The sequence below is a fragment of the Pinus tabuliformis genome, chromosome 6 (assembly GCF_031772625.1).
Source record: "Pinus tabuliformis cultivar Carrire ecotype Pingquan chromosome 6, CPIR1, whole genome shotgun sequence".
Taxonomy (NCBI): domain Eukaryota; kingdom Viridiplantae; phylum Streptophyta; class Pinopsida; order Pinales; family Pinaceae; genus Pinus; species Pinus tabuliformis.
In genome coordinates this window covers 490365425-490377537 of record NC_142292.1, presented here as the reverse complement: position 1 = coordinate 490377537, position 12113 = coordinate 490365425, and the positions used below count along the sequence as shown (strand labels likewise).

At 34.9% G+C, this 12113-nt stretch overlaps 1 protein-coding gene across 1 annotated transcript; it reads left to right on the top strand.

The window, feature by feature from the left end:
• Positions 1–1612: 1612 nt before the first annotated feature.
• On the top strand, positions 1613–7459 carry LOC149259466 (uncharacterized). Its single transcript, XM_089418288.1, has 2 exons — positions 1613–4653; positions 6586–7459. The coding sequence occupies exons 1-2, from the start codon at positions 1998–2000 to the stop codon at positions 7017–7019; spliced, it is 3090 nt and encodes a 1029-aa protein (XP_089274414.1). The 5' UTR covers positions 1613–1997; the 3' UTR covers positions 7020–7459.
• The last annotated feature ends 4654 nt before the right edge of the window (positions 7460–12113 follow it).

Genomic DNA, 12113 nt, shown 5'->3' with positions numbered 1-12113 from the left:
GTGACCAGAAGTGGTCGTGGCAGGGGAAGAGGGCAGTTCATCACCGAAGTGCGCTCTCATCATTCCCATTCTCACACAGCTCGCTTTTGCTTCCCCTGCACTCTAGGCAATTCCTCCTTCATTGCGTCAATCACCATAGAGTTGTGTGAGGATACTGTGGGTTCGGGGGCTGTCAGTCCAGGGGCTCCTTTGGAACCGAGGATGGAAAACCAGAATGAATCCTCGCAGATTGCGACTACTCAGAGAAAGGACCCAGGTGGCTCTGCAACACTGGATTCGACCATCCATGCCGGTCTGAGCGCTCCTGCAGGTGGTGGTCCTTCAAGTAAAGAGGGCCAACCCTCTGAGTTTGAAGACCCAGACCAATTCGGTTGCCGCATTGTTGAAGAATCGCCTCCAACCTCGCATGAAGACTGAACAGGTCTGCACCTTCTGGTTTTGTTCAACTGCTGAAAGAAGACGCTCAATCCCTTCCGGATATATAGTCATTTCATGTTTTTTAGCTCTCAGAATCAGGTCTTTTTCAATTTTTGACTTGCCGGTTTCCCCTGCGTGGGCGGCATTCTCCTGTCTTTTGGTCACTGTCTTGGTTCAATCTGTTTATGGGTCAGATTCCGATCACGTAGAGGCTGCGCTGTACTAAGTTTTTGATTGGTTCCAATCAATCTGTCCCGGTCTTCAGTTACAGTTTCCAGTTATATCAAGTCTTAAAGCAAGTCATTATGCAGGTCTTCTGGTCAGTTTTTCAAGCGATTTTTGTAAGCATGCCGTCTCTTGGGCTAGAACTCTCGAGGCCTCTGCCTCTCTATAATCATATTTTTGTATCAATATAGGAGTAGACAAATTCAGGAAAAATAAAAAATAAAAAATTTTGAACATTATTTACTCATAATTTAAAATTTAAATATTAACTATATTACATCAAGTCAGTGCCTCTATATATTTCATTTTAATCATATACATTGTTGTTACAAGAAAATGCCAATTACCTATTTGAAAAATCTTTAATAAATGCTTATACATTCATTATTATTATTTTAAAAATTATTATAATAAAAAATAAAATTTTAAATTAAAAAATATATATTTATATATATAAAATAAACATGCTGGAAAACAATATAATAATAAAAAATAACATAATAAATGCTTATACATTCATTATTATTATTTTAAAATTTATTATAATAAAAAATAAATAAATTAAAAAATATATATAAAATAAACACCCTGAAAAACAATATAATAATAAAAAATAACATAATAATCACTAAGTTGAAAAGGAAAAGAAAAACAAAACATTATAAATACTCTGGAAAAAACATAAGTCAACTTAAATTCAATAAAATCACTGTTGTTCGGTTTCATTTTCATACTTGCACTGCTCAATAAATCCAAAATAAAATAAACCTAAAACAGTGGATATTTTCTATGTTTTCCTGGAATCCTACACACTCAAAACAAAGCATTATGGATGTCTTTGAAAATAGTGTATATATGTTGTTTTTCCAGCGACCAAAAGATATACAATGTATATACACCCAACCGACGGTTTATAATTCCATCCCAGGTCAGGGAATGCACCGGCGGAGCGCTTTCCAGACAGAGCAGCATGGCTGCTTTTGTGTGAGGATAACATAAAGTTTAGGGTTCTGTATTTGTCTTTAATACAGGACTGTGAGCGGATTTTGTGTGAAATAGAAAAAGAAAAAACATGAACTTTTGGCGGATAAGCAAAGATCTCACAGTCTGCACGCCGGCTGTGGTTGTTGGAAGGGGCGGGGGGCTCGTTGGCACTTATGATTTGAAGTATTTGTTGTACAGGAATGAATAAAGTGGGGTCCTGGGGCTCCGGCTGGGCCATGCACGCAGCAGGGATGCGAGGAAAAAAGGCGCCTGCAATGAAGTATTAAAGGTGGTGGTAGAGAAACCAAAGGAATTATCATATTCTCTCCATAAAAAGAAGAGCAGCGTAGAAGGCATTAATCGGATCCAAGATGAAGGAGAAGCTGCTGCTCATGGCTCCCCTGCTGGGGATTCTCCTTCTTCATGCTCTCATTTTTAGCTATGGAGAAGAAGCTCACGTCGCTGGTTCGAACCACACAGAGGTTCGGGCACTCATGGCTCTCAAGGCCGGGATTGTTGACACTTCAGGTCATCTGAGTGACTGGGAAGTCCATGGCGATGAACTTAGTGCTTCGCCTTGTTCTTGGACTGGTGTGTTGTGTGATCTGGAGTCTCAGAACGTGACGGAACTCGATCTCTCACGGATGAATCTCACTGGGACGATTTCAGACGAGATTCGGGAGCTGCAGCACCTGAAAGTACTGAATATTAGCTTCAATCAGTTTTCCGGGGACTTTCCAGTTGTAATCTTTAATCTCACCAGGCTGCGGAGCCTGGACATAAATCACAACTCTTTCGAAGGGTATTTCCCGACTGGGATCTCGAAGCTGAAGAATCTAGTGAATTTTATAGCTTTTAGCAATAGTTTCAAAGGGCCTCTGCCGCTGGAATTCGTGGAGATGGCTTTTCTGGAGCAGCTGAATCTTGGTGGAAGCTATTTTAATGGCTCCATACCTGAGCAATATGGGATGTTCAAGAACTTAAAGTATTTGCACTTGGCTGGGAATTCTTTAACCGGAAAAATACCGCCGGAGCTCGGGAGGATCCACGGTCTCCGGCATCTTGAAATTGGATACAATTTCTACGAGGGCCGGATTCCATGGCAGCTCAGCAACATGACAGAACTTGAGTATTTGGATATTGCGCAAGCTAATTTGTCTGGGGCTTTGCCTTGGGAATTGGGGATGCTGAGGAAGCTGAATTCTTTGTTCTTGTTCAAGAATAATCTCAGCGGCACACTCCCGCCTCAGCTCAGCAACCTCCGCAGCGTCCTGTCTATAGACTTGTCCAACAACACGATCTCGGGTTCGATTCCCCTGGGGTTCTCTAGGCTTAAGAATTTGAAACTTCTGAGCCTTATGTATAATAATCTGAGCGGCAGCATGCCTCAGGGGATCGGCAATTTGCCCAACCTGGAGATTGTCCAGCTTTGGAATAATTCTTTGAGCGGAATTCTGCCTCCGAACCTCGGCAGAAACCGCAAGCTCAAGCAGCTTGATGTTTCCTCGAATCAATTTACGGGACCCATCCCGCCGGATCTCTGCGCAAGCGGGAAGCTCTTCAAGCTCATCATGTTCTCCAACAGATTCACCGGTGAAATCCCCAGCGGCCTCGCGCGCTGCCCCACGCTGTGGCGGTTCCGCATTGAGGACAACATGTTAAGCGGTCGAATCCCACAGGGCTTCGGCTCGCTGCAGAATTTGACGTACATGGATCTGTCGCACAATAATCTGAGCACCTCCGGCCTTCCGGCCGATCTCTGCGACGCGCCCAGGCTGCAATATATCAACGTGTCTTACAATCCCTATTTGGGTGGCAGGCTGCCGAAGAATATCTGGAGCACACCAACTCTGCAGATACTTTCCGCCTCTTTTGCTAATATTTCAGGGTCCCTTCCCTCGTTCAGAAATTGCGGGTTTCTTTACAAGCTCGAGCTACAGGGCAATTCTTTATCCGGGAACATTCCGAGGGACATCGGCCATTGCCAGAAGTTTCTGAATTTACAGCTTCATAGAAATCAGCTAAGCGGAACGATTCCGCCGGAGCTCGCCCTGTTGCCTTCCATTACAGAAATCGATCTTTCGCACAATGCCCTAACCGGAATGATTCCGGAAACGTTCAATAATTGCAGCACGCTGGAGATTTTTAATGTTTCGTTCAATCATCTTAACGGACCCATTCCTTCTTACGGTCCAATGTTCAAGAACATCAATATCAGTGCCTTTGCTGGGAACCCGGATCTCTGTGGAGGCGTTCTGAGTCCCTGTTATGAATTCCCGCCTTATTATGCCCCGCCGAGCAAGAAACAGAGTCCGATGATTTGGGTCATGGCCTGCGTTTTTGCTATTTGTTTGTTCATTCTTATTGTTGGCACCCGCTGTTTCTACAAGCAATACAAATGGTATGTTTCCGGCGGGAACAAATACAGAAGCGAGCATGATGAAGGCCCCTGGAAAATGACTGCCTTCCAGCGCCTCAATTTCACAGTGGACGCCATTCTTGAATGCCTGAAGAGCTCCAACGTCATCGGCATGGGATCTGCCGGGACCGTTTACAAGGCCGAGATGCCCAATGGCGAGGTAATTGCAGTAAAAAAGCTCTGGAAAAACCAGAAAGAAACCAATCGGAGACGCCGGGGAGTATTGGCCGAGGTGGATGTTCTTGGCAATGTCCGCCACAGGAACATCGTGAGGCTTCTTGGGTGCTGTTCCAACAATGAGACCACGCTTCTGCTGTACGAACACATGCCAAACGGGAGCCTGGCGGATCTGCTCCACGGCAACAAGGAGGCCAATGTGCTGGCCGACTGGATGACCAGATACAAGATCGCAGTCGGGGTGGCTCAGGGGCTCATGTATCTCCACCATGACTGCTACCCTGTCGTGGTACACAGAGACGTGAAGCCCAGCAATATACTGCTTGATGCTGATATGGAAGCCCGAGTAGCAGATTTCGGCGTGGCCAAGCTCATTCAGACTGATGAATCCATGTCTGTAATTGCAGGCTCCTATGGCTACATTGCCCCAGGTAAGATTATCTTGAATCTTTGTTATGCCTTGATTTTTTTGTTGTTGCTAAATCTTGAAATTCAAATTCTTTTCATTGGCACTGTGCCACTGGTACCCTTTACCAGCTCTGGAATTTAGATAACGTATTTCAGTTTTGGTACAACTGTATATCAATCATTTATAGTTACAAATATACCTACGAGTATACGACCCCCTGTGTGCCAGTGGCCAGACTGTCGTGATTTGTGTCGATCCAAAGCATCACATTTTGTTTTTGACTGTGACTAGTATGGCGGCCCACGGGTCGTATTGAGCCCAAGATGAGTGAGGCCCGAGGCGCTTTAGAATTTGGATGGTACTCCTCGTTTCTCTTTTCAATGCTGTTTTCGTCTCCAGTCAGGCATTTTACAATTGGGTGGTCCTTCTCACTTGGCTCATCAACATTTGTTCATAGTTCTGTGTGTCTGAAAGAAGTGAAATGCTTTACCATTAGGGTGGTCCTCCTCATTCATGCATTCACCAGTATTTGCAAATTGTTCTCTCCATGAAAGTGAAGTGGGGTCTGTCTCATTTACTTGATCTAACAGTTGCAAATTGTGAAATGTTTTACCACCAGATTGGTCTTTTTCCTTTAGCTGGATGGTGTTTCCAGTGGGAAAAAATACCTCACAATTGGGATGTTTCTCCTTTAGCTGATCAAGCTGATTAACATAAGCAAAATGTCATTTTCATGACAGATGTTTAGTAATATTTTTTTTTTTTTCAATTTAGAAGGCGTCCCTGAGGTTAAAGATAGCTAATAATACTTGTAAATAATAAAAGCAGTGAATTACAGTATAATTATTATCAATTTAGATGGTATTTTTCATTTTGTTAATCATAATTATTAATTTGTGAGCATTATTTTATAGAGTTAAGTAAAAGTAAGATGTTTGAGAATTAAGATGACTTTTTTCATTTAATTTATCAATATTGGTACATTGTTTTCTAGAAGGAAAAGAAGTAAGAAGTAGATGCTTTACAAGGTGTAGGAGATATTTTCTACTTTGTTTCAGAAAAGTAAGATGCTTTACAATCTAGAAGAGTGAAAAAATGTATCATGATCTGTATATTCCTCTCTGTTATAAATTTGAAGTACATAAGTAGATATACCTCGACTTTAGGTAACATCTTCTAACTAAAATTATTATTATTAATATAAAATTTTTATTATTAATAAAATTAGTTTAAAAAATATTTTGAAAAATGTTTTGAATATTTTTTTTTATAAATTTCTATATATAGAAAAATACATAATTTTTATATAAATTATTTGAATATATTTATTAAGTTTTAAAATTCTCAAAAATAATACAATATTTTCATACAACTGATTAGTGTTTCCCAATTTTATCTTATTTTGAAAATCTTTCAATAAATCTTTGAAACATAGAATTATTTAATTCCATGACAATGTGAAAGGGATTGAAGCCCTATAGATTTACATAATTCCAACTTTTACAACCTGTTACCTTTAAATCCCAATCAGGACCCCTGAGAGGTGAATATATTTTTTGCTTTTTCTTTTCTTTGAAGTTCCAAACAGAGTCCATGAGGGATGAATGCCTACTTCCAACGATAAAATCCCCCCAACGGCACAAAAGCCTTCCAAATATTGCCCAAACATCTTCAAGTTTCTCTGTCAGTCAATGAGGTACGGCCACCATGATTTGGGTAGACTTTATCAGGTCCACCAGGCAGACCAAGGTCGGTTATTTCAAAACACTTGTCCGCCACAATGCACCCCACACTGTCGATCAGATCAAATCAACTCATTCCTTTGTGCTCCGAGCCATCGCTATCGAGTCCCATGCCCAAAGCCCAGTCAAAACTGTAACCCATCTCATATTTATTAACGCAGCAATCATGCCAATGTCTGATCGTCTCACGATTCTGTCTGTTGTATATGCAGAATATGCCTACACTCTGCAAGTTGACGAAAAAAGTGACATCTACAGTTTCGGAGTGGTGTTGCTGGAAATTTTGACCGGGCGGCGCTCGGTGGACTCCGAGTTCGGAGATGCCATAAACATAGTGGACTGGGTTCGTTCCAAGATCCAGACAAAAGAAGGGATAGCAGAGGTCCTGGACCAGAACGTGGGGGCATCATGCGGCTCAGTGCAGGAGGAGATGATGCTGGTTCTTCGCGTGGCTCTCCTCTGCACAACAAGGTGCCCGGCCGATCGGCCCTCCATGAGAGACGTGGTCAGCATGCTGTCCGAAGCCAAGCCCAGACGGAAAACCCTCCTCAATCTTCACTGCCTGCAGCAACAGCAACAGCAGCTCCTGCGCTCTGATCCCCCTTCTCAAGCCACCAGTCCCACAGCATCCAAAACAATGGCCTGAAATATTATATAGTCATATATATACATATATAGCTCAATAATGTGATGGTCCTGTTGTTTTGAGTGTGAGTAACTGGGCTGGTAAGAGAAACAGGGGGTTGTTATACTATACGACTAGAACAGTTTCCAGAACTATGCAGACAACACTGTTGTGGTACTTGATCAGAGGTTCTATCTTCTGTATACAGTTTGTTGCATCTGCATTTCTTCCTCTTGTTCAATCTAATTGTAGAAATTTGATAGAATGGTAGATAGTTTTAAGGTGCTGTTACTGTGAGTACAGTTTGATTTGAGTACTAGATTTTCTCAATTTAAATGTTGGATTTTCGGAGAGGCTTTCTTATGCCAAAACATTGACGATGAGTCTCAGATAAGTCCTGTACATATATATACACTTTTTGATCAATGCTTCTGGTAACAAATTGTTTCTTTTTATTAGAATCATCTTCTCCAAATCTCGAATTAAAAGTTTCTGATAAGTTGATTCCTTTGCTTATAATAAGGTATCCATGTCAACCACTATCTGGATATATATATGAAGCTAAGGATTTGCATAAAGGAACCAGAGAGGAACTGATAATGATAATAATCTTCTCCAAATCTGGAATTAAAAACTTCTGTTAAGTTGATTCCTTTGCTTATAATAAGGTATCCATGTCAGCCTCTATCTGAATATATATGAAGCTGAGGAACTGATAATGATAATGAAGGATCCCATGCTCAAACAATATTCACAACAGTATCAAATTCACATGATTGTGTAAAGTGTATTGATTCTACCATCTCAGTGTCCTACATAGATATTCTAATGTTTTTCTTAATAATTATCACAAAAGGTTTAGTATGAAGAAATCAAGATAAACCGGTCACTGTTTTATATATATATAGATATAGATATATTTATATTATTAAATCAGAGATTATCCATGCTATATGAATCAGAGATTTCATGTGTCAGGAGATGTTGCTGAAGCAGACATGACAGGAGGAATTTTTTCGTAAATCATGTAAGCAGACATGACATGAGGATCAAATGTTTTAGAAGGAAGTTTTTAAATGAATAATCTGACATTTTTTATTTTTTTCAATGATAAAGGTTGGGATGGTCTGATAATGTTTTAGAAGGAAGTTTTTAAATGAACAATCTGACTTTTTAAATTTTTTTAATGATAAAGGTTGGGATGTCTGATTCCGATTGTTTAGGAGAGCTTCTTATTCTGAAGTTTTTGTGTTTTTTAAAGAGAGGCACATAATTTATTGATAAAATTCCAAATATTTTTCTGGCCATCCACTTGTCTTGGACAGATTGATTATGATGGTTTTTTTTTGTAATAATAAGAAAAGCACATAATTTATTGATAAAATTCCAAAGATTTTTCTGGCTATCCATTTGTCTCTGACAGATTGATTATGATGAGGATGGACACTTTGATAGGTGATTAATTCTAAACCATTGTTTTTTAAACTTGATTGCTATTTATAATCTAATTTTGCATCACAACAATAGAATAGGTCTTTGGACTAACTATTTACTATTGTAAATATCATTACAAAGAGGATGTGAACAAGTCTGAATCTCAATACTAAAGAACACTAATAATATAATTATAATTAAATTTCATTTATATGAATATTACAAATTAAAGGAAATAAACTTGTTAGAATAATTGATATCTAATAGAAGTTAAATTTATTAATATATTTGTTATTAACATAAAAAAATATTATTAAAAATATAAAATTTGAAAATTATGTTAAAATAATTGATATCTAATAAAAATAAATTTATTAATATATTTGTTATTAATATAAAAAATATTGGTAAAAATATAAAATATAAAAATTAAATTTATGTTTAAATATAATATATAGAGTATGTGTTATTTAAAAGTAATTAAAAAAAATTATTCGATAAATTTAAATGATTAAATATATAAAAAATAAAAAAGTTAAATAAGCTTTTATTTTACTATTAAATTTAAATGTTTAAATATACCAAAAAAAATATAAAATGATTTCAATTGAGTTTTCATTTTACTATACAATAATAGTTTAGGCCCTTTAAAAAAATTTCTAATAACTTTAAGTGATTGAATAAATTTCTAATAAATTTAAGTGATTGAATATATAAAAGTTTATGAAATGATGAGTAGTGAGTTTGTATATTATTATAAAAATTTTAGGACCTCACTCACTTTTTGCTATATATAAATAAGGATTTAGGTACTAAGTTCTTTGAAATTTAAGTGTAAATAATAAACACGTGTTAGGTGTATGTAATTTAAGTTTATTTGAATACTTAAATTATTTAAATTAATTAGGAACAAGTTAAGTGTAAATGTTTTATTGGTAATTATTAAATTAAATTTTAATTAAATGAAATACACATATCAATTCATGAAATGATTACATAATGGGATTAGATTCACCACTATCCTCCTAAACATAAGGAAATGTACTCCATAAAATATTTTTAACAATAGTAAATCTTTGAACTTTGTCAAATCACACCAAACTAAAGATACCATCATAATGAACAAATCAAAAGTTATCATTAGATATATGTCCCTTATCAAATCAACTTTCTAAAATTTAGAAATATCCTCTTTTGAAATGACCATTTATTTAAATAAAAAAGATCATTAAAACATAAAATAAATTACATACTTTTTCCTCTACTAACATTCCCTCCCAAACCATCTGTTACAAAATGGGTAAAGAACCCCACCATGCTTTACTGTCACAAAATAGGCAAAGAACCCCACCATAAGTTACTGTGAAACATGGACATGACGTATATAAATGTAAATAACAATTTTCATAAATTATTCAAATTCTAAACCTCTAGCATCACAAATTACATACTTTACATAACCCCATTATGTTTCACTATGAAACATAGACATGACATATAAGAATATAGATAACAATTTTCATTAATATTTCAAATTTCAAATTTATTAAAACAGAATACATATTTTAACCATTTAACATAAATATTCTTATAAAAAATATAATATGATTTCGTTTGTAATTTCAAAAAATTTAGATATTATGATTAAAAATTTTGTTTCTTTTTTATAAAAGATCTACATATTTAGAATCCTAAATGTTAGAGAGGCAAATAACATAAATATTCTTATAAAAAATATAATATGATTTCATTTATAATTTCACAAAATTTAAATATTATGATTAAGAATTTTGTTATTTTTTATAAAAGATCTACCTATTTAGAATCCTAAATGTTAGAGAGGCAAATGCTTATTTATATATAGATTAAGAAAATGCTTTATATATAATAAAATTTGGTTTAATTTATTAATATATGAATTAAAACAATATTTTATAGATAAGAAGTTTCAAGTTCATATGTGATTACATGTTTGGTATATTTTTTATTTTTATTTTAAATAACTTTATAGTATTTTAAAATTATTTTTTTAATATTTTTATGATTTTCAATGATGGATATATAATGTTTATATTTTAAAACGTTTTTATTATATATATATATATATATATATATATATATATATATATATATATATATATATATAGATAGATAATGAAATAGTTATAGGATTATTTAGTAGAATTTGTTTATATGATTTTTTTTCACAATTTTCATCAAGTACACTATGTTTTTGGAGATTTGAACTCACCATGGATAAAAGCACAATGTGTGCCTCAATCGCTTGAGCTAAACTTGTTCGAAAATAAATATTAAGTGTATACTATATCCAATTCGATTAGTCTTTAAGTGAGATTTTTTGAAAAGTTTTTGGTTTATTTTTCGATCTAATTTGTCTAGAACCCTGCGAATTCACAAGTTTGACAAGTGAAATCCTCACAATTGAAGTGCCCCATGGGTTTTTGAGGGTGATAAATCCATAAATGCAGTAAAAAAATCTAGTTTAAACAATACAAATCAAGATTTGTCCACAATTTTTTTCGTCGGATTCCGAATAGAAATTTGCCGAAGACTCCAAGAAGTTACACTTAAAGACTACTCCTATTCAATTTTTTTTTAATGTTTATATGATTGTCAAATGTTTTTAGTGGATCTATTATGAATTAAGTAACTTAATTTCTTGTAAATGATTGTTTGATGTTTTTAGTGGATTTATTGAGAATTATTAACCTAATTTATTGTATTTGCCTACAATTAATAGAGCAAATTTTATATGAGAAGTCATAAGATGTGTAATTTTTATTAGAGATAGTTATCATATATTGTAATAAGAAATGTGGACTTTATGTCAAGTTAGTTGGTAAGTTTAAGATTCTAGAAAATGATTTTTAGGATTTTAATCATTATGAATAGATTTAGAATAATTAGATAACGAAGTATTATTCGAACATAAGATGCTTGAAATTGAAGTTCTATATTAAATATATAATGTTAATGCAGTAGGTTTGTATTAATTCTATATAAATTCAAGATACAAATTAAAAATGATTTCACATTTTAAGTGTTTTTGTCAACTTGTTTTTGTGTCTTTTCCTTCTCTGTGTCATATTTTTTTACACTTGATTATTTCCCATAAAGATTGTAAGCTTAATATTATTGTGCTTTTGTTTCTCTTGGATACAATATTCTCCATTGTTGTGTTTGTATCTTTAGTGTAGTATATATAGGTCTTAAATCCTCGTAGGTCCACCTAGTATCTCTACATACAATATTAGAAGTAGCATTAAAGGTATGTTTAGCATCTATAAAACTTTACAATAGAAATATAATAGTGGAGGATGTGACTTATTTCAAATTTTCACTCTCTATAGTAAAAATGATGAAAGCAACATGGAACTAGATAACCTTATTGATGCATTATACTATCCTAATGGAGAATGTGACTTAATTCAAATTTTCATTTTCTATTGTGAAAATGATGAAAGGAGGACACAATTAGATAACCTTATTAATGCATTAGATTTTAAAATATATGTGGCCAGTCACAGTAACTAAAATTACCACATTGAAATATCTTTAATATACATTAAGTGACACATATCAAACACCTTTTTGTTACTTTTTGCACATAAAATGTGATATATATATACATGCTTGAGCAAGTTGACATTCTGGGAAAAG